Here is a 20,818-nt window from a genome sequence, read left to right on the forward strand (position 1 = left end):
GGCACAGTTCGCTGGTTCACTGGCCACGACCCAATATCTCCACATCTGACCCGCCAAGACTCCTCGTTTCTCGATGCCCCATCAACAATCGATAAAGAAATTTGCCTAGCGCTGGCCATCTTCTTACAACCAGTGTGCATTGGGAGGCCCAGACTAGGGTGGGGCCCTGTGGCATTGGAGTTCAATCTGCCATCGCTGTTATACATCGTTTGTGTGGTGCGTCAACGTGGAGATGAGAAGCTTCGCGTCAAGCGTAGACGATGCACATCACCTTGGCAGAGAAGCAAGGCGCTCGCAAAGTCAAACACAACACACCTGCGGTTGGTGTACGGTGGGGTAGGTTCTGTGACATGGGCGCCCGCGTGCTTGCGCCCGCCTCTTACTTGCAAGCGAAGCTCACTTGCTTGCCATCGGGGCAAGGGATTGATGGAAGGAAACCGTCAGCGAGCTGAAGTGGCGTGCAGCCTTGCAGACCGATGAATGTGTCGGTACCGACCGAGTACGTACGGCCTTGCCTGAAAAAGTGGAGGAAGCTGGGCATGCATTTCCTCGTCCATCTCCAGCGTTGCTTTTGGCTCCAAGTCGAACCTTGCTGGATCTGCACAGGGTGTCTCACAGCATCACAAAGTCTGAACAGCCCATGCATGCACCTGCAGTACCCATAGCTGTACACACGTACCGACATGTAGTCATTGAGGCGTATGCTCGCTCTAGCGACAAAGATGATTCATCACGACAATTTGTATACTTTGCACGCCTTACACCGCAAAGCCTGCATCTCCCTGTCCGTTCGAGCAAGGCGACAACGTCATCTGCACAGCCTTCTCCGCCCGAAGCTTGGAAGAGGCAAAAGCGGGGTATATGTTGTGCGCTGTCAAGGCGAGACGCTGATGTTGAGGGTGGAGCAAAGTGGTTCGAGTTGAAAGCTTGACTGCATCTGCACTGCATCGAGCGTCAGGGCGAGTAGGCCTACATACAACACAGTTCAAGGGTGTATGTAGGACTGGACCCCAGTCGTCTGTCGTTCTAGTTGCACGAGCGCGTTATGACGGGCAGCACGGAGAAGATTGCGCACGCTTTGAAGAGGTCCCGAATTGCCGTGCGTCTGCAGGCGGAACGCCGAGCACAGGGACGGCCATAAAGACCTGCGTATAGTGAAGCCATGGACGGAGTTGTGCAGAACCATCATTAATCCGAAACGCAGCAGGTTAATTAGCTCATGTGCGAGAACATGAGGGCTTCTTGGAAACGCAACCGTCGTTGTTCAAGGGTGAACATGGGCACTGAAGAAGGATGCACCCACTGGTCAAGAAATGACGGAACCTGCTGTAAATGAAGTAAAAACCGTTGGTTGTGTTGACGACTAAATTTACACTGCAACTTTGCGCGAGGAGACGTGTGACCAACAACGCCGATTTTAAAATAAACAACATATCGATCATAAGAGTCAGAGAGGTAGTTCGCCATGTGTGACAGACAGCTCACTAACACCCTGGATGTGCCTTGTGTGCACAGTTGTTACGTCGATTTCTCGATTTTCGTGTCGCTCTTGAAGCCACCACCTTGCACTTGTTCATTGGCGATGCTTGAGCTCTATTGGTCATTCCTTCTTTGACCCTTTGTATCATCTTTCCATTCTTGAATAACGCCTTGTCCTTGTCATCACCTGCATGCCCATGACCAAACTTGCTATAGCCCTGCTAGTTGCCGAACTCGTCGCGGTTAGACTGATCTTGTCCCTTTTGCTGACCTTACTCTTGACACTTCACGTTATACTTCTACCCCTTGCTATCACAGCATCCTCACCCACCACCTTAGCTTCTCATCTCGCTACCTTGACCGATAGATTGTGGCTTATTGCTTGTGAGTAGCTAGCAGTAGAAGGGCGAGGTTGATCACGGTGGGAAGCTATTCACCAGCAACAGAAGTAACAGCACTGGACTGACCAGCAGACGAATCGGGAAATCTCGGATCACAAACGAGCCGGCAGCTGAAGACTGCCTGGGCGTTAAATGTAGCACAGCTGGTGATCTGTCAAATACCCCATGTGCGACTTTCAGATAGTGACAATGTTAGGCAAAGTAAACCCAGAAGTTTGCGAAGCCTTGTCTAATGACCTAGCTGTAACTGGAGTTTGAGGAAGACGCGGCAGTAGTTGACTCGGTGCTTGCAGGAGCCGAAGTCGAAGGCCGGCCATCAGTTGGGGCTGAAGCTGACACGAAAGAAGCTGATTTGGCAGCAGCTGGTGTGGAAAGCAAATACACTCCTTGAGGGTCTGTCACCAATAGGAGTTGATGTAGGAAGCAGGAGGAGAGCTTTCACAGATTGGCGTCGCTCAAACGTCAAAAACGCAGCCTTACAGCGGAATTAAGCGCAGTTCAATGTTGAAAAAATCAAGAATATAGACACCTGGAACGTGCCGTCAGATGATGACCTGACAAGCAGACGCAGGAGACATGGGTAAGAGAACCTCGATACAGACCTCATACTCTGGGGCAGACCTGCCGTCCTAATGAGCATAACAGAATGTGACGTTTAGCCTCGGTGAATCACTTCAATATATAGAGACTGGAGCAGCTGCAAGTGAAGCTAGAAAAGGAGCATGTAGACGAGGTTGCTGAAGCGTGCGTGTCCTATGTTTGCTTTCAGTGAACAGTGAGTTCAAGGCTGGAGCACACTTTAGCCACCAGTACCGAAATATTCGTTCCCAGAGCCCAGACCTGTACCGGTCGTTTGAGGTAGCTCATGATGAGTGCGCCGCTACAGACTTTGCTCTGAGGCTGTAATGATGCTGTATTGATGGCGGTCCATACAGAGACGGAGATGGTGCCCCACATGCTAGTCACTAGCGCGTATTCCATCAAAAAGTTCTGTGACGAAGCATACGCCTTGCCGAACGACAGATCCACGAAAACGCAGCAACATGGCCGGAATCAAGCGCGACTCTGCGGCAGCTGCTGTGTCGGCGAAAAGTAAGAAGGACAAGTTGGAGAAGAAGTCGTCCAAGGGCGAGTCCAAGCATGCTGTCAAGCCTGTGAAGAAAAGCCACAAGGTTGCTGAAGCCCTCGAAGAATCCGACACCAGCGAGCAGGACAACAGCTACGGCGGCTTTTCCGCCAACCCGGACGTTGACATGGCCGACAGCGACTCGGAAGAGCAGCCAAAGTCCAAGACGCAGAAGCGCAAAGCAGAAGACGAGCCCACGGAAAAGAAGAAGAAGTCCAAGTACGAGACGCCCAAGGAGATTTCGTCCAAGCTGGCCGACATGCATGGTAAGCAACCAGCCTCCTGTGTCTCCGCAATCCTCGACTCACCCAATCGCAGCCAGCAACTCGCGCGAAGCACACGCAAAGCAAAAGGCCCTTGCCAAAGAACGCAAAAACGCCAAGCCGAACGCCGACGTTATCGAGCGTTCCAAGAAGCTGTGGGAGAAGCTGCGTCTCAAGTCGCACGTCGACAAGGACGAGAGGAAAGAACTTGTCAAGGAGCTCTTTGAGATCATCACCGGCCGCGTCAAGGACTTCGTCTTCAAGCACGACTCCGTACGAGTCATCCAGACAGCAATCAAGTACTCCACCATGGAGCAGAGAAGAATGATTGCGCGCGAACTCAAGGGCGAGTTCAAGGTGTTGTCTGAGGGCAAATACTCCAAGTTCTTGATCGCCAAGCTGGTCGAAAAGGGGTGAGTTCATCAAGTACAGATTGACGTTGTGTTGACTGGTGACTGACAAAGCTATAGTGACCCAGAGATTCGCGACCTGATCATCACCGAGTTCTACGGACACGTCAAGCGCATGATCAACCACCCCGAGGCAGCATGGATCTTGGATGATATCTACAGAGCAGTTGCCACACAAGAGCAGAAGAACCGCCTTTTGCGCGAGTGGTATGGTGCAGAATTCTCCATCAAGGGCCTTGGGCCGCAGGGCACAGACAGTGCAGACCTGGCAACCATCCTTGAAGAGTCACCGGAGAAGAGAAAGCCCATCATGAGTTACCTCGAGAACCAGATCAATTCTCTGATTCAGAAGAAGCTCAACGGCTTCACCATGCTGCACGACGCCATGTTGCAGTACTTTCTTGTCTGCGAACCAGGCACAGAGCAAGCGAACGATTTCTTGGAGCACCTCAAACCTGACCCAACCCTCAAGGAGGGAGAAGAGGCCGACAACGTTGACTTGATGAAGAACCTAGCATTCACAAAGTCTGGCTCTCGACTCGTATCACTTTGCTTCGCATACGGCTCAGCAAAGGACCGAAAGTTATTCCTGAGACCTTACAAGGACACAATCGAGACCATGGCCTTCGACCAACATGCGCACCATGTTCTCCTTGCCGCCTTGGCCGTTACAGATGACACCAAGTTATCTTCCAAGTCGATATACAGCGAACTTCTCCCAAGCAACGACACCCTCGCCGAGAAGGTCCTAAATCTTTGCAACGACGCACGCGCCCGCACGGTTCTTCTTTACCCCTTCGCCGCTGATGCCAAGTGGTTCCTAGACGACAGCACACGCGAGCGTCTTACAGAAATCTACACAATCCGGCAAACAACCTCCAAAAAGGACCCCAACACTCGTCTCCAGGAGGTCACCAAGAGCATAGAGGCCCAGCTCCTCAACGCCATTACCGCACGTGCCGCGGATTTTGCATCCTTTACATTCGGTCTGCAATTTATGGGTGAGATCCTTGTTGGGGCGCCGGAAGTCGAACCAAAGACACGCAAAGAGGCGCTTGCTGAGGTTGCGCGCCTGTCGCAGTCGATTCTTGGCTCTTCGCTGCCGGCCAGTGCTGGCGACAGCAAGGCCACCAGTCACGGTAAGAACATGCTCAAAACGCTTGTCCAAGGCGGCAAGTTTGACCCCCAGGCCAAGAAGGTCGTGCCTGTCACTCCAGCGCTTGGGTTCGCGGACATGCTCTGGGCAGAGATCAAGGATAACGTCGTTGATTGGGCCACCGGCGAAGGATCGTTTGTTATTGTTGCGTTGACTGAAGCCGAGGCTTTCGAGAAGAAGAACGAGGTGCTGAAGGCACTGAAGAAGGACAAGAAGAAGCTGGAGACTGCTGCAGGGCCAGCAAAGAGCAAGGATGCAGATGCGAAGGTTAAAAAGGGGAAGAAGGGCGAGAAGAAGGAAGATGCGCCCAGGGGTAATGCTGGCGCGAGGATATTGCTTGAGAAGTTGTAGACTCAAGGCATGTGGCGTCGAACAGGAGTTATCTCGATAGGGCAAAAGCTTCAACTTGTGATACCCAGGACTTTTTTGTACTAGCACATCTGGTTGTCAATTGTGGCAAGCCTTCTGGACGTGGTGACATGGATGATGCATCAGACGCCTGACGAAGCATCGTGGCTGCACACGCAATATCTGATTGCACGTGTTGTCCTTACTAAAGAGTTGACACCATCTTGTATTCCGGCGGATCAGTGGGGTCTGAGGAGATTGACCAAACACAAGGCCTTGATCTTCCTCGTACATCTCTTCCTCCCTTGGGTCGTTCTGTCTGACCACCATGTTTCTGCATCGACTTCTTCTGCTGTACTGCCAGCCATGGCGCTTTTAATCCGTCCTCTGCCTCACGTTCCGCTCGCCCTGCTCCGCACCCATACCCGTGACGACTTCTTGGATGAGCTCCCTCAATTGCTGCTGCACTTCGTCCGTTTGGAAATCTTCTCGTGCCGCCAGCTCATCTATCCTTCGCCTGATCTCTGGATCGGGCGCCTCGCCAACAGCATCCTCTGCCATGGTTCCCATGTTGATCTGCACGCCGTTTGGCAGTGGTAGTGGAGGAGGAGGAGGATGCACACCATTCGTGGCTAACGTTCCAGCACTCGCGGGCTCACCATCCGTCCTCAAGGCCATTAAGAACTGATAGACCTCATGCCCCTCGCCTTCCTCTTCCCCAATCTTCTCCTCTGCCGTCCTGCCCTCTGCATTCCTGATGCTCACGTCGGCGCCCAGCTCTTCGACTAGGCATTTTGCAACATCTGTGCTCTCTGTCGCAAACAGTGCAGTTTCACCGTCTTCGTCGAGGAGGTTGACGTCTACCGAGTACTTCTGGACCAGCTCGCGCAAGACGCTGAGCTGGTTGTACGAGGCGGCGGCGTGGACGAGCGAGTAGCCGTGCGCATCGCGGGCTGAGGCAAGCTGGGGGTGTTGAGCAAGCGACTGAAGGATGGACTGGGGGCGCGTGTCGATGAGGTTTAGGAGGAGATCGATAGTCGGTGTCGGGAGCGCCATGTTGAGCGCGAGTGCGGGCGTGTTGTAAAGGGGCGTATCTGTGCTGGGCCCGTGTGATCGCACTGCTTGCTGGCAGTTGCAGCGCTTCTTCCTTCCCTCGCACAATTCAACATGACGTCGGCGGAGAATTCACACATTTCTAGGCGCGTGCCAAGCCCCGCCGTTGCCGGAAGGGAGACCGACCCAAGGCTGATGTTCGCCATGATCAACACAGAACAATTGCTGAAGAGACCCTTTGTGACCCCACGTGACCTGCCTCGTCAACAGCCCAGGAGCACAGACAGGTGTTGGCTGCGGCAAAAACTAGGACGCCGCAGCTGTTGGCTCTCGTTACGCCCCTGCAACGCCGTCGGGGCGGCTAGCAGCTGAGACGTGCCCAGAGTCCAGCGGGCGTCGACACCATACGGAGCTCTCAGGGACACAGCCTCAGCCAAACGTAATACGCGTGCTTGGCGCTGGTCGTGTGCCCTTCATCAGTGACCAGGCGCCATATTTCGTCTGCCTAATCTTCCAGCTTTGCAGTCTACTGCTACCATCTCTGTATCATCCCTTCTTCACCTGGTCGACGCAACACGTCAACCTGTGGCCGTCGTTGATTATCCAGAGTCATCACAAAGTGCGACCATAGATCGGCCCTTCAAGCCTTGCTACACTCAGCCAAGCCCTATGCGCTCATCTCTTTAAGCGTCTTGGATCCCTTTGCGCTGTGCGCGCTCGTTTCGCCCTTGCTGTCTTTCCACCTCGCAGTTGTTGTAGTCACACCACCGTGTACAACACAGTGCAGAATGCCGACCGTCAGAAGCCTCAGCATACCGTCAGTACGACTTGTACTGTCGTACATCTTCGACTGGATTTGCATCATCGCCATTGCCGCTGTCGGTGCAGGCTGGGAGTTCCTGACGCCCTTCAAACGACCCTTTTCGCCCGTCAACCTCGATATATCGTATCCCTTTGAGAATCACGAGACCATTCCAACATGGCTCATGGCTGTCATTGGACTCGTCATTCCTGCAGCCGTTATCTTCCTCGTGTGTATTGTATTTGTACCAGGACCGACGGCCAGCCGTGGCACGCCCAAATCGCTCATCTGGAGGAGAAAGCTATGGGAATGGAACACAGGTTGGATGGGTCTTGCGCTGTCTCTTGCGACTGCCTTCATGATTACCCAGGGCATGAAGCTGTTATTTGGAAAGCCGCGACCTGATCTACTTTCGCGCTGCCAACCAGACCTCAGCCGTCTTCAAGAGACGGCAATCAACGACATCGTTGGCGCCGAGTTTAATGCAGCATGGGTCTTGGTGACTGATGCCATATGTACCAGCACAGACGAAGACATCATGAAGGATGGGTTCAAATCCTTTCCCAGTGGCCACGCCAGCTGTATGTTCACCCTTCTTTTCTTGCCGACCTCTGTTACAGCTGCTAAGATCAACCAGTCTCTTGGGCAGGTCTGCTCTACCTGACGTTGTTTCTTGCATCCAAGTTCTCGGTTGCGATCCCCTTCCTCGCACCTCGCCCTTTCTCGACCAATACAGCCTATACGTCCGCCGTCACCCCCTCCAATCTCAAGTCGCGCGGCTCGACCGACCGCTCGATCCTCCCCGTTCACAAGCAGGAGTCCACACTGTCCACCTCCGGATACACCGAGAATGATACCGTAGTACCAATTCGCTATCAGTCGGCAGCGCCACCCGTGTACACACTCGTTTTGATCCTGACACCGGTTGGGACGGCGATCTATGTTGCAAGCACACGGTTCACCGACTTCAGGCACTTCGGTTTCGACCTAATTTTTGGGAGTTTGATCGGCATCACAACAGCATGGTTCTCGTTCCGCTGGTACCATCTGCCCATCACACGTGGAGCGGGGTGGGCTTGGGGCCCGAGGAGCTATCAGCGTGCATGGGGTATTGGTGTTGGGGTGGGCAGTTACGTTGGGACCGAGGGTTGGAGCAGGGTTGGTAAAAGTGAGATACCGAGGAACGGTGCACGTGTTGATGATGGCGTGACTGGTGCTCATTACCAAGGTTACTCGGCGGAGGCGACGAGCCAGGATGGAATCATTGAGATGGAGAGACGCGACGGGATGAGGGGTCGGGGCGATGGTACAACGGCGAACGAGCCATATGTGCCGCATACACAGGGTGGGCATGCTGTCTAGCATTCTTCAAGGGTGAGGGTAACGTGAAAATCGAGCATAGCACCAGTATGTTGGCTGGTTGACTTGATAATTCTGTACTTTGAAGACCGAAAAGTATACTGATGCCTCACTTTTATAATCTCTATGTTTACGTACAATACTTCCGTAGACGACGTTGGGTTCACAATGCAGGTTTACAATGCAATACATACGAAGCTATAAAGAGTGCCGAAGTACAAGCAGAAAACCGCTGTCTCAGCCATTCCACTCAGAAGAAGACAGTGTGTTGCTATTCTAACTAGTAGCAAGTCCATTGAATGTGTTTGGATACATTTGGATCAGGTTCGCTGACCTCTTGAACAATTCGGCTTCGCTGTCTGAATGGATATCAGTGCGTTTCGCTGTGTTGCAGGTTGAGAGGCCGGCGGTAAACATTCAGTCAGGGTCCACCATCGCTGGCCAATGTTAATCGTCGATCTGCGATTTCACCCCTTGATTTGCTAGCACGATCTTGCCCTGCTCCTTGCTCGCCAAACTACCTTAAATCAGATGTGAAACCCTGCTGGACGATGACATAGAAGAGGCTGTGCGCACCTTCTTCACTTTCATTTATAAGTATCACTATCTTACCTTCTTTGGCGCGTCTGCGACCGCAACACTTCTCGCCCATACGGCGTTTACGAGCCCCTTCTTCTCTACGTGCTGTCGATCAACATTCCAGTCTCACAAATGTTTAACGCTATCGGGAATTGTTCTTTTGTGCCAGAATCGGTGCAGACTGATGCGGGCGTTGCAGGTGCTGGCGTAAGCCGCCTCCTTGGTTGATATGAAGACTATACTAACAAAGCCACAGACATTGCTTTCATTCATCATCACCAACTTCATCTCCTTGTTCCTCAGCGCTATCATCATCGTCCTCGGCCTGCGCAAGTCGACTTCTGCGCCAGTATGCCGTAAGCTACTGCAGTCTCTATCTGATCAGCAGATCGTTACGGGTATTGGCATTCAGTCAATAGGTCTGGCAAAAATGCAATCGATGGTGCCGTACCACTTCTTCATCATCTGGCTTCTTTCGCTGCTTTCGACGGCAACAAACCTTGCGACTCTGCTTGCGCTTGTAAACGACTTCAGGCGTGATTGGGTGCTGAGATGGCTGAGGCAATTCTTCATGCTTATCAACCTGTTCCTTGGCGTTCTATCCGGTATCTTTATTCTGCAGACAGTATTAAAGAACGTGGAACCACGACTACCGATCGCTTGTGTGTGGGAGGTCGAAAGTCGTGGTAGCTCGCCCAACGCCGCGCTTAGCATTGTTGGGACTATCGCTGTCATTACCGCTCAAGCCGTCGTCTTCGTCTTGTCAACATGGTACCTACACAATCGCGCCAATCCGGCATGGCTCAAATCTGTCCAGGTCGTAGGGTTGTTCGCACTATTGACTATGGGTGTTGGAGCGACCGTCCGTGTGATCATGGAGTCCCAGGCCTTTGGCAGCCCACCTAAGACACTAAATCTCACTGGGCCCAGCGAGAAGTCATGGAGTTACGGTCAGTTACTTCCTTTGTTGTTGCTGGTGATGCCGTTTATCAGCACTATCGAAGTCATCAGGGGCGAAACCAGGATGCCACCAAGCAGGGTGGATGACGATACAGCGCCGCTTTTTGTAAACGACATGGAATTTCAACCGAACCCTTTGGTGGGCAGCAGCACTAACAGTCTGTTTCGAAAGTAAGCAAGTACGCTGATTGATGTGGGATTATCGAGAGATGAGTCTTGCAAATCACTTGTTGTGTGTTCAAAACGGGAGCATAAAGGAGAAAAATGCGGGACGTGATTTTACACAGTACATGAGCTCAAGGCTTCATAAACTTGACAACATTTTTCTTCGAAGACACGGCTGTTGGCCTACGTCCGCCCGCCCATAGCCCTCGCAGCCTCAACAATCGTCTTGAAACACAGTCCAACGCCCAAACACCAGACCCCGGTCCGTAGTGCTGTTGGCCCTTATGTCTTGTAAGTAGAGTATACGACCAGGTATAGGTTGTTTTTAAAGGACTAGGTACACCCCGTAACTAAGTGCCAGCTAAGGCGGGATTATACAACTAGACTTAAATTGTTAGCAGAAGCACACTGAAATTTCAGCTACCTGCATCCTTACCCTTTTAAAGCTTCTTAGATAACTTAAATAACTCTTTTATAATATAATCTTAGTGTAATACCTCTAATAGTGTAAGCTTTAAAGTAGAACCCTATTAATTAACGTATGTGTCAGGCGCTGGGCCCGGAGGTACCTCTGCCAGTCTTGGCGAGCTACCATGGGGCTAGTCAGCCCGGACTATACAAAGGTGTCGTGTCGGAGGTTATCGCTGATACACCAGCGATTCGTCTCGTCACTACATACTTCGTACCTCAATACACCTGCTATCCTCTTCAACCCTATCCTCCCTCGTGATCGCCTTGTACACTCTTTACATATATTAGATAATCTCAGCAAGCTATTAGGGCTTAGTATCTAATGTATCCACCTTCTTACATTAAGCAATACTCTTACCTACAAAATAGCAACCAATATGCAACTTAAACACCTACAGTCTTAACCTTAGGAAGGTTAAGGCTACTACAGATTAAGTACTTAATAGGACACTAATAAACAGTACGTAAAAACAGCATCTCCTTTATTATGTCTTTTTGCGCAGTCGCAATACAGTATTTGCAGGACAGTTCCAGCAAGCACCAAGCAGTCACATACCGGGCCAGGCCCAAAGCACAGCACAGAACAGTAGGTGTTGGACAGATCCAACACCAACAGTTACAGACCCGAGCTAGGCTCAGGAATCCAGTGTGGAGTGAGCGACTCGCTCGGTGAGCGACTCGCCCGTGGGGTACGTTAAGCATTTTTAAAAAACATTGTTCTTCTTAGGTTATTTAATACTGTGTTCTAAACACGTTGTGAGTTTGTTTAATTGAGCGAAAGCTAGGGCCTAAATAAGGATAGTCAGTGGTCTGCTCCCCAAGTCTCATGGTCCGATGACATGATGCCTCGTTGTTTAACTCCGGCAATCGGCCTTGACGTCACGACTTGGATACGCTCTCTAGTTGTAGAGCTGCCTGACTTTACCCATGATCCCTTTCTAAACACTTTTAATTTGCGGAGTTTATATTAGAGATGTCAATCCCAATCACCAGCAGCTCCAGCAAGGAAACGCGCGCTTCGGTATTGGAGAACGAGTTCGAGAAGTGTCCAGATCCGGTAGCCCTTACTCAGAATCCCGATCCATCGAAGAACTCATCATCAGGCGTGGACTACGAACCGTACCCGGAGCAGTCCATGCAGCTCAACGCGGAGAGAGAGAAGATTGTGCAGGCGATATGCAACTTGTACTCAGGCAGCGCGAGTAAAGAAGACATGATGGTCTACGCCGAGGAAGCCATTTATGACGATCCATGGAGTTACTGCGATACACGATACAAGATCGCTGGCCAGTGGTACGGTATGTGTTTGCTAAAACTGAAGACCACAATGTCTTTCACTCAGTCACTAATGCATCACCCAGGTATTCCGAAGATCATGAAGTCCACTAGGACCATTAAGACCCAGGTTGTGTCGTCAAAGCAGGATGAAATCATCTTCAAACTGCAACAAGAATACACGCCAAAGCCAATGCCTATTGCTAAGAAGGTGAACAGCCTGGTCACGTTAACACTGGATCAGAATGGGAAGGTGAGATATCACAAAGATATGTGGAACGAGAAAGACTACAGCCACGAGGGTCTCGGCAAGATCATGAAGGAGCTGAATGGTGACCATTTAACAAAAGTCACACAGCCGCCAGAGGATCTATAGATGTATGCAGTTTGCGCAGGTGATCCAAGTACCCCTTAGTACAATAAAGAGACCAACCTAGTACAAGAAATCTAATTCTGTCCTCAAGCCCGGCTTTGTCCTCCACGAGTTTCGTTAACACCTAGCCACCACGCGCGCGAGCACACAAGTGCTGTGTAATGGTCAACAACTGCATCAGTTAGCGTAGTAAGCAGTTCCAGTCAAGAAGGGAACTTATAAAAATGTGCCGTCCCAGCGTCTGGGACAGCTTTGAGAACCACCTACAGACCACCAGTCACCACAGGCACCCTCGTATACTTCACTGATTGTATGAATAACTGTTCCTGGCATTGCCTCAATCAAACTCCCGAGTTCCGACCAAAAGCATTTCGCAAGAGTACGACGTGGCGAACCATCAAGCCCAGAACAGCATGCAGCATGCAGAGACAGATCAAACGCTGCAGACAATGATCGTGGACAGGCCTAGGCCTTGAGCCTCGCTTTTAAGAGGTCCCACTCTCAAAGACGTTTATGATGCAATGCGCACATGATCATATCTCGCCACGTACAGCCGTTGGTAAATCTGACGGAAAACGTCTCGATTGCTCGATACTTCTGGGTAGCAGCCGTTTCTCAGAGGTTCGATTGAAGCTGTCCAAGTCAAGGTTCACGCAATCAGTGATGCTTGAGAAGAAGCCGCGTCAGTACCCCATCGAGCGTCGCTGGATTCTGCACCTCATCATGACTCCGACCCCGTAAACGGCACCCTAACCCAGATTGCAGAAACATCGCACGAACCCATCTTCGGCACTAGGATCCTGGGCAAGCCTGCACAAGAGCTTCTCTCTGTATGTGTTGGCATGACTCTCTGAGACAAGTTTTTGATTCCTCTCCAGTCTGTGATGAGCCAGAGGGCACTGGTACGCGGACAAAATACATCATCAAAAACCGCAATAATAACCACTGCAAGTATGGCTTGCTCGGGGAGAAGGTAGACGCTCGTTGAATAACATACGTTGAACGTACTTCTCGACGATTGATGCGACTGGTCGGACATCACACTTGTATGTGACAAATGTCGGATTGCGAAACCGCGACACGGACTCAACAGCTCTTCGGACAGCGTAGGTGGGTGGCAATCCAGGTAGGACCTACGTCCTTGTCGGAAAGATGCGCGGGAAGCATTGCCGAAGCCGTGTTACAATGCGATGTAGTCAACACAAGATACTAGCACTGCTGATCGTGTCCAACAAAGACAATAACCCTCGTACGTACCCAAGCAATCCCAGGGTTTCGGCTCCAGAGCGTGACGGATTGCCATAGAGAGACAATACCAACCTGAGACGCATTGAGACCTCGCTGGGCTTGCGCCTTTCCGACGAGTGGATCTTGCGACGGCCGAAGCCGAACAGGCTGGCATATCTGTGTGTCAGGCTTGTTCGCAACATCCGTGCTCTACCTGTGCCCATGGGTGGCTTCGAGAGGTCGTAGGGACACGCTTTTGATGTTGGTACTCGGTGTGGCAGCTCCCTTTGTGAGAACGAGCAAAGAATGAGAACAGAGCTCTGGCATGTTTCAGATCCCGAAGACAGTCCTCGTTTGAGGTGTCGGACATCTTCCACTGGATTACTCCAACCTATGTGACCATAGAAGCCTGAGAGTTGTCCTTCTTGACCAGAGTCTGTTGTACGGATGAGAGTGTCGACGTGGTTCTTGGGTAGAACTTTAACGCCCCAACAGGCACATGACAAACCAATTTGAGCCGAAGCTCCCGTACCTCGAGCCTCTCTTTAGCGCGTAGTCTCAGAACACTCACTCAGGGTGACATGTCAAGCGACCAAGGCCGGTCGAAAGGTCGGCGACGTAACCGCAAAACTCTACACCGCGCCTTGAGCGGTGAACACCGAAAGATGATTAGGGTTAAGATCCGAGCATGCCCTCCTCGCACAGCTAGCACAACCCAACACCATGAAGCTGGTTTGAGAGCCTCTGGCGCGTGAGGGCCATACAAACCGTGTGAGGCGCAGCGAACCGCATTCCAAATGGAAGACAAACATCGGTAACTGTATGGAGAGTGACATGCAATCGAGCTTGTAGAAAGCGAGAGAAGGTTTGGAGCCGAAGATGACTTGCGCGACGCTCCCACCATCCGGGGCATTGTCAGGTGCTGTTGCCGGGATCGATTTTGTCATGACTTCGGTTGAAGCAGACAACGACTGGAGAGAATGAGATGCGTTGTGTGGTGATTGTTTGTCGAGAACAGTGTTGTGTTGTGTTGGGCGACAAGAGCGACCAGCACGACGTGGACGCGACAGCGCTAGTGCACCTGCAGCATCACGTGGGCTTCCAAGTAAACAGCACATCCCCCACAGCTCCTTGCGTTACCACAACTAACATCTCAACACCAACTGTAACGTTATGGGAGCTGTCGAGCAAGCGATAGATGCCGCTGCAAACTTCGTCGGGCCCTTCGTAGACGCGGACGCGAAAAACGGTACGCAACGTAGTGGCGAAAAAAACTACGACACTGTCGCGCTGGTCCGTCAGGCTATAGAACACCTGCAGGCTATCAACACCGCAGACTTGGCCGCAGATCCCGACGCCCCCTACGATGTTTCTCTTGCCGGTGTTGTATATGGATTGCTAGATCTTACTATATCACTCGGGATCCTCCCATATCTCTCCTCGGGTGTTGCGTTCAGTCAGCGCCCTCGATCCGTCCTGGTGGCAACATTCACGGTGTCTTCGCGTCAACATGAAGGGCTCTTATCAGAGACTCTATCATCACTGCTTTCTATACTGAGACAAAGGGAAGGAACGGGCCTGCAGCCTCTCATCGCTCAGCGATCACTTCCTGACATCATCTCTGCCCTCGCAGAACTTGCGTTTGCCCCCCAGCGTACTCAGCAATCTCACTCCATATTCGAGCCAGCTTACAACGATCTGCTTGCTTGTAGTCCGATCTCGCGCCTGCTGCCACTACTCACAACTTTTCTCCAGCAACCGCTCCCAGCATGGCTGAAGCCCCGGATGGCAGCAGAGCTTGCAGCGGTTCCTACCCGCCCTCATGGGGTCCGACATGTTATCGAGTTCCTCTCGATCTCATATCTGTCCAAAAATACGCAGATCCCAAGGGATGCGTCTGGTCCACAGTCACGGGTTCCGATACCCTTGGAGGCTGTGACCCAGGCTTCCAAATTGCTGGTCTCGCCGCCAAGAGAAACAAATCAAGATGAGTGGATTCGACAACTAGCACCCCAGCTTTGGAGTCTTCTAGATGGAGACGAAGGGAGAGAATTAAGCAGAGCTGCAGGCCAAATTATCGCAGGGGGAATCCTCTGTAAGAAAGCCACTGGTGCACCGGGCACTGTTGGATGGAAGCTTTTCGCGCAGCCAATCCTTGAAATCATTTCCCCTGAAGGCACTGCAACAGCGGTGTCGCGAAACAGCACCCAAGACCGAGTCGTTGTACCCGACCAAGACTTGCTGTTGGGTTTGCAGAGGCTTTCAGTCATCACAACATCGTACTCACATGCGGGTCTCATCAGTAGACTTGTCGGCCCTGTTCTGCTTCCGCTTTGGGCATTGCTCAACTATGCTCGATCGAAGCGGTCGCTCGACAAAGTTTGGGGTGATCTACCACGTCGCATAATATCTAGATATATAACTGTTGCATGCGACCCGAAGCAGATGGACAGGGTTGCTACCAACCTGTTCTGGGATGGAAATTCTGACTGGACTTTTGGGCCAGGCACAAAGGGTGGCATTGAAATTCGAATGCGACAAGATGTAGGTGCCGGTGGCGCTGGAGAGATCGATGCTATCCTCTCACACATCGGCGACCTTACGGGACGGGTCGATCTTCTCGTCACACTACTTGCAGATGCTGGGGTTTCGGACGATATCGCAGGGCTCATCTTCCTCCAGGTGACAAAGCGCTGGTTGTGTCCCAATCAGAACAGCAAGGCGACAGTGCTTCTTGAAACCGAGCACGATCCACTCAGTGCCTTCACAGACGCAAAGCTGTCAGAAGCATTGGCCTCGAAATTCAAAGACAGCTTTGCAAGGTCGCCACAGCAAATCATTGAGCTTGTGAGTCAAATACTTCAGAACTACACCTCCGATCACCGCGTCAAGTTCGAACAGCGGTCAAAGTCCCACAAGCCAAGTAGAGCAAATTTGGGCAGCATAGTCACGGCCAAGTCAGGACCTGGAGATAAAGCCAGCAAAGGCGACACAGCAGACGAGGACCTCGTTTCCTTTGCCATAAGCATCCTCAACACGCTGGTAGCAGCGCCTGACTTTGAGCGAATCTGTTTGAACGATGCTCTGCTTTTGCAGGTTACTGGGCACTTGCAGTACTTGGTGCATCATTCGCACGAAGGGCTGGTCTCGCCCGTCATTGTGAATTCAGCGAGCAGCCTCTTGCAACTGCTCACATCTACAGCGCCAAGCTCAGATCCAAGCCGAGCCAATGTCGACGCTCTGGCCGAACACCGCATTGTGCTGAAAGAAGCGCTACAAGAGCTCACCTCGCCTGAAGCACCAAACCGCACCTGGGGGCTCTCTACGCTTCTCAAGGTTATTCAAAACACATACTCTTTTCCCGTCATCGACGTTCCCTTGACAACCTACCTTGTGCTATCCGCCTCGCTTGCCGATGCAGAATCTTACGTTCACACCGCTGCCATGCCCGTCCTCGTCGCTCTTGCCCTCCGCACCCCACACCCCGTGATCAACATCTTGGTGGAGGCACTCCTCGATGTCGACGAGCGCAGTTTCAAGTTGTCGAAAGGGCGCATGACAGAAGAGAAGGAGCAAGCACTCCAAGAAGCACTCGACTACCGCCTCCGCGTGGGTGAAGTGCTGAACAGCGTGATCCTCGACAACGACTTCTGGCAAAGCAGCTCGGATAGGGAGATCAAGCACACAAGCTTGCAACGAATCGCGTCGGCGTGTCTATCTATAGCCTCACGCAGGGGCCAAAGGCAAAAGACGCAAAGCTTGCGGCAGGCCATTTCTCTGCAGATTGTGCAGCAGCAGGAAGAAGAAGAGGCGGCCTGGGGCGGTCCGGTGCCCAATGTTTTTGAAGCCGACGAAAAAACCTGGGCTGCTGACCGTTCCGACTATGAAGCGTTGAGCAAGATTGTCAAGGGATGGGAAGGCAAAGGTATGGAAGAGGATGTGCGTATACGAGCGAGCGCGATGAGTATACTTGGCACGATATTCGAGAAGAGAATGCAATTTGTGGGACAAGCGACAATTGATGCGGGATTGCAGATTGTGCTGTTGATCCTAACCATGGAGACGGCTGAGGCATTCTTCCTCTTGCGACGTGCGGCGGTCCTGGTTGTTATGGGGCTTCTGCGGGCGCTGGATGAGCAATTGGGTGCTGGGAGGCACAGCGACGTGGGTCTTGGTGTGAGGCAGCAGGACGAGGTGGAGAGGGTGCTGAGATGGACAAAGGACGGGGATGGGGATGAGCTTGTGAGAGACCATGCAGAGAGTGTGATGGAGGGGTTGGAGACGCTGCAGATGAAGAAGTTGTATAGGATGAGAGACGAGGGCGTGAGGTTGGGTCCAGATCTCGGGCTGGAGGGTGGGCTGAGAGGTCTCACGGTGAGGCCCGAGGTGGGGGGCAGGCAGGAGAGACAGGGCAGGGCGAGGATGGTTGTGGAAGAGATGGAATAGCACAGCGGCGGCGTCTATATAGTGATCGAATCAGAGTTCGATGTCCATGCAAGTGTGTTCTCGACTTGCGCCGTATGGGCGTCTTGTAAGGGGGTCGAGTCGTCAGTCGTCTTGTGCCAAACCACGCAGTCGCACCCACCGTCAAGGGCGGGGGGTCAGCGTTTCGTGTCCTTCTTCCCAGTCGTAGCGTTGCTCGTTCGCTCGTCTGCTCGTTCGCTCGTTCGCTCCTTGCTGATCAGGTCATATCTTCCACCACGAGTCGACGGCGACATCAACCGCTCATGGCCGTGTCCTTGGTCGCCTTGGGCTCGACGCTGTCGGCCTGGCCAATCCACAGGACGTTGTTGCAGCGTATCAGGACCTGGCCGAGTGTGCCTGAGCTGACGCCATTGACGAATTCCTCCGTGTTGGAGAGCTGGATGTTCATGTAGAGGTCGACGGAGACGAGTCTGCCCTTGTACTCGGTCTCGCCCCACTTGAGGCGCACGACGATGTCTTTGTCGACGCTGCAGCTTGTCAGTAGTGAGTGAGAGGGGGGTGCAGCCGGTATGCTGGGTGTGAGGCGCGCGGTGCGCGGTGCGCGGTGCGAGGTGCGAGGTGCGAGGTGCGAGGGGTGGAGTGTGAAGTGTGAAGTGTGAGGTGCTGGGCCTCGGGCGACGTACAGGCTCTGGAGCAGCGGTCGGGGGTTGAAGGGGGCGACGGCCTGGAGGCGGTTAGCATTGCGCGCGGTGGGCGTGGCAGGCACACTTACAGCCATGTTTTGCGACGGGGACGTGTGTCGAGCTCGTCGAGGCAGTCTGGAGTCTCGAGCGCGAGTCGGTCGCGCATCTCGCATCTCGCACCTCCAAGGCGGACGCCGGACTTTTTTCCGAGCCGCCGATTGGCCGGTCTGATTGCACGACGCCCCACTGTGAGCATCATTCACGGCATACAGAACATCGCAGTCGACGGCACAAGAAAAACAACAATAGCAGCACAGCCAGACGCGGGCATTGCAGAATATTTACCGTCGCCAGCACAAGACAAAGCAATAACAACGACAACAACGACAACAACGACAACAACGACAACAACGACAACAACAACAACAACAACAACAACAACAACAACAACAACACAACAAGAACAGCAACAAGAACAACAACAAGAACAACATCAAGAACAACATCAATAACAACAGAAACAACAACGACAGCACACAACATGGTGCTCGCACTAGCCCTCAAGGCCGAACTGAACGGCGTCACCGACCTGCGCCCCCTCGACACCGAAGACGCGCCCTTCTACTACACCTTTAAAGTGCAATGCACCTCCTGTCGCGAGACCCACCCCAACTGGGTCTCGGTCAGCCGCTTCGAGCAGAACGAAGTCAGCGGCAGCAAAGGCGAGGCCAACTTTGTCTGGAGGTGCAAGAACTGTAAGGTCTCGCTCACTCGTCGTCGTCCCGTGCTCCTGCTCCAAGACGCTGACAAACTACCCAGCGTGAACACTCGGCCAACATCAAGGCCGCCCCAGCCGCGTACGAGCGGACAGACCCGCCCAAGATGATGAACATACTCGAGTTCGACTGCCGAGGGCTGGAATTCGTCGAGTTCAAGCCAGACGTATGTGCCTGTGTCTGTATACACACACACGCTTCACACGCTGACTGACGAGCAACAGGGCGAATGGCTCGCCAAGGGGGAAGACTCGGGCACCAAGTTTGAAAACATTGAGCTGCACGAGGGCGAATGGTTCGAGTATGACGAGAAGGCGAGCGACGAGGTCAGCATCACGAATCTGGTCTGGGAAGTACGACGAGCCTAGTCGAGCCTAGTCGAGCCCGGGCAAGCCCATGCAAAGGAGGTGGAGCGCAAGTTGGCGACCACTTGAAGAGCTGTGAAGTGGGAAAGCTTGCTGTACTGGGGGGATGGCATGGAATGAGCCATGCACAGACACGCAGTCTGATCAAGAAAGGCGGCGAGGGAACGAAGCATCAATTGCATACAAATTTTGCGACACCTACACCCACACCCACTCCATCATTTAACTCCTACTCTTTGCCCCAAGTCACTTCCGTGCTCGGCTTACCCAGCTCAATCGTACCCCCTGGCTGGCTTGGCTCAAACCTCTAGTCCCTTTCACCCCAGGTGATGATCGTCGAAGGCGGCGACAGCTCGATAGTATCCTTGGATTGGCTTGGTTTCAACACCAGATCACGCTTGCCCCAGGTAACGACGGTCGATGGTTTACCCAGCTCGATGGTCGATCCTGGCTTGACCTCGACAAGGTCGCGTCGACCCCAGGTGACGGCGGTCGACGGCTTGCCCAGTTCGATCGTGGATCCTGGCTTGCTGTCTACGAGCTGAGCCTGGGGAGGCGTTAGTGTTGGGTCCTGACGTGGATAGGGCAGAGGGTGCAGACATACCGCTGGCTCAGCCATGGGAAGCGCCTGGACCAAAGCTGTCAAAGCAGCGGCTACAAAGATAGTGAAGCGCATGATAGACAGCAAGATTTGGACGGTTGATTCTTCGGTTGGTGGACTTGTTGGCAGATTGATGTTAGCAAATGGGGGGGGAATCGACACAGCTCATATACCTCGTGGCTCTTACCCTTCCACCATGCCTTGAGATCCTAGGCTCATGAATAGGTAAGGGAGTATGGGTAAAGCGGAGTCATTCTACCCAAGCCATGCCGCCTGAGAGCTCTGACTGGCTGGTGTAGCACGCTAAACATGGTAAGCGGTAGCTATAGTAGCCATAGTAAGCACATGCCGCTGCGTTTCGGTGGTCTAGACTTGGCAACAATACCTATTCCCACACCATGGTTCTGGCTCACACCTCGTCTTGGTCAAGTCAGGGCCTGGATGATAGGACAGTACTTTTCAGTACTCTCCTCGGTGCCACAGCTGCAAGTGGAAGGCATTCGTCGAGAGCGCAGAGAAGC

The 20,818-nt window shown here is 52.7% G+C and overlaps 9 protein-coding genes across 9 annotated transcripts, besides 10 other annotated features; 6 read left to right on the plus strand and 3 right to left on the minus strand.

Moving 5' to 3' along the window:
- Positions 1-2,923: 2,923 nt before the first annotated feature.
- On the plus strand, positions 2,924-5,186 carry EKO05_0001346 (Pumilio y domain member 6; the record flags this gene model as incomplete). Its single annotated transcript, XM_038937420.1, has 3 exons — positions 2,924-3,272; positions 3,325-3,682; positions 3,740-5,186. The coding sequence occupies 3 exons, from the start codon at positions 2,924-2,926 to the stop codon at positions 5,184-5,186; spliced, it is 2,154 nt and encodes a 717-aa protein (XP_038802104.1).
- A 372-nt stretch (positions 5,187-5,558) lies between these two features.
- Positions 5,559-6,239, minus strand: EKO05_0001347 (uncharacterized protein; the record flags this gene model as incomplete). Its single annotated transcript, XM_038944954.1, has 1 exon — positions 5,559-6,239. The coding sequence occupies one exon, from the start codon at positions 6,237-6,239 to the stop codon at positions 5,559-5,561; it is 681 nt and encodes a 226-aa protein (XP_038802105.1).
- A 785-nt stretch (positions 6,240-7,024) lies between these two features.
- Positions 7,025-8,400, plus strand: EKO05_0001348 (uncharacterized protein; the record flags this gene model as incomplete). Its single annotated transcript, XM_038937510.1, has 2 exons — positions 7,025-7,619; positions 7,676-8,400. 2 exons carry the CDS (start codon positions 7,025-7,027, stop codon positions 8,398-8,400), a joined length of 1,320 nt encoding a protein of 439 aa, XP_038802106.1.
- Positions 7,463-9,611: a mobile genetic element.
- Positions 9,109-10,111, plus strand: EKO05_0001349 (uncharacterized protein; the record flags this gene model as incomplete). Its single annotated transcript, XM_038937350.1, has 2 exons — positions 9,109-9,183; positions 9,233-10,111. 2 exons carry the CDS (start codon positions 9,109-9,111, stop codon positions 10,109-10,111), a joined length of 954 nt encoding a protein of 317 aa, XP_038802107.1.
- A 491-nt stretch (positions 10,112-10,602) lies between these two features.
- Positions 10,603-10,853: a mobile genetic element.
- Positions 10,853-11,218: a dispersed repeat.
- Positions 11,219-11,224: 6 nt separating this feature from the next.
- Positions 11,225-11,269: a mobile genetic element.
- Positions 11,270-11,358: 89 nt separating this feature from the next.
- Positions 11,359-11,420: a dispersed repeat.
- Positions 11,421-11,545: 125 nt separating this feature from the next.
- On the plus strand, positions 11,546-12,223 carry EKO05_0001350 (uncharacterized protein; the record flags this gene model as incomplete). Its single annotated transcript, XM_038937662.1, has 2 exons — positions 11,546-11,870; positions 11,934-12,223. 2 exons carry the CDS (start codon positions 11,546-11,548, stop codon positions 12,221-12,223), a joined length of 615 nt encoding a protein of 204 aa, XP_038802108.1.
- A 2,210-nt stretch (positions 12,224-14,433) lies between these two features.
- Positions 14,434-14,480: a tandem repeat.
- A 140-nt stretch (positions 14,481-14,620) lies between these two features.
- EKO05_0001351 (uncharacterized protein) lies at positions 14,621-17,893 on the plus strand (the record flags this gene model as incomplete). The annotated part of the gene is made up of 1 exon (XM_038944955.1): positions 14,621-17,893. The coding sequence occupies one exon, from the start codon at positions 14,621-14,623 to the stop codon at positions 17,891-17,893; it is 3,273 nt and encodes a 1,090-aa protein (XP_038802109.1).
- A 187-nt stretch (positions 17,894-18,080) lies between these two features.
- Positions 18,081-18,120: a tandem repeat.
- Positions 18,121-18,164: 44 nt separating this feature from the next.
- EKO05_0001352 (uncharacterized protein) lies at positions 18,165-18,650 on the minus strand (the record flags this gene model as incomplete). The annotated part of the gene is made up of 3 exons (XM_059635653.1): positions 18,165-18,399; positions 18,556-18,596; positions 18,645-18,650. 3 exons carry the CDS (start codon positions 18,648-18,650, stop codon positions 18,165-18,167), a joined length of 282 nt encoding a protein of 93 aa, XP_059491636.1.
- Positions 18,448-18,505: a tandem repeat.
- A 37-nt stretch (positions 18,651-18,687) lies between the features above and the next one.
- Positions 18,688-18,732: a tandem repeat.
- Positions 18,733-18,925: 193 nt separating this feature from the next.
- Positions 18,926-19,097: a tandem repeat.
- EKO05_0001353 (uncharacterized protein) lies at positions 19,097-19,699 on the plus strand (the record flags this gene model as incomplete). Its single annotated transcript, XM_038937291.1, has 3 exons — positions 19,097-19,315; positions 19,375-19,497; positions 19,556-19,699. 3 exons carry the CDS (start codon positions 19,097-19,099, stop codon positions 19,697-19,699), a joined length of 486 nt encoding a protein of 161 aa, XP_038802111.1.
- A 304-nt stretch (positions 19,700-20,003) lies between these two features.
- Positions 20,004-20,372, minus strand: EKO05_0001354 (uncharacterized protein; the record flags this gene model as incomplete). Its single annotated transcript, XM_038937588.1, has 2 exons — positions 20,004-20,243; positions 20,301-20,372. 2 exons carry the CDS (start codon positions 20,370-20,372, stop codon positions 20,004-20,006), a joined length of 312 nt encoding a protein of 103 aa, XP_038802112.1.
- Positions 20,373-20,818: the final 446 nt, after the last annotated feature.

This window comes from Ascochyta rabiei, chromosome 2 (assembly GCF_004011695.2).
Source record: "Ascochyta rabiei chromosome 2, complete sequence".
Classification (NCBI taxonomy): domain Eukaryota; kingdom Fungi; phylum Ascomycota; class Dothideomycetes; order Pleosporales; family Didymellaceae; genus Ascochyta; species Ascochyta rabiei.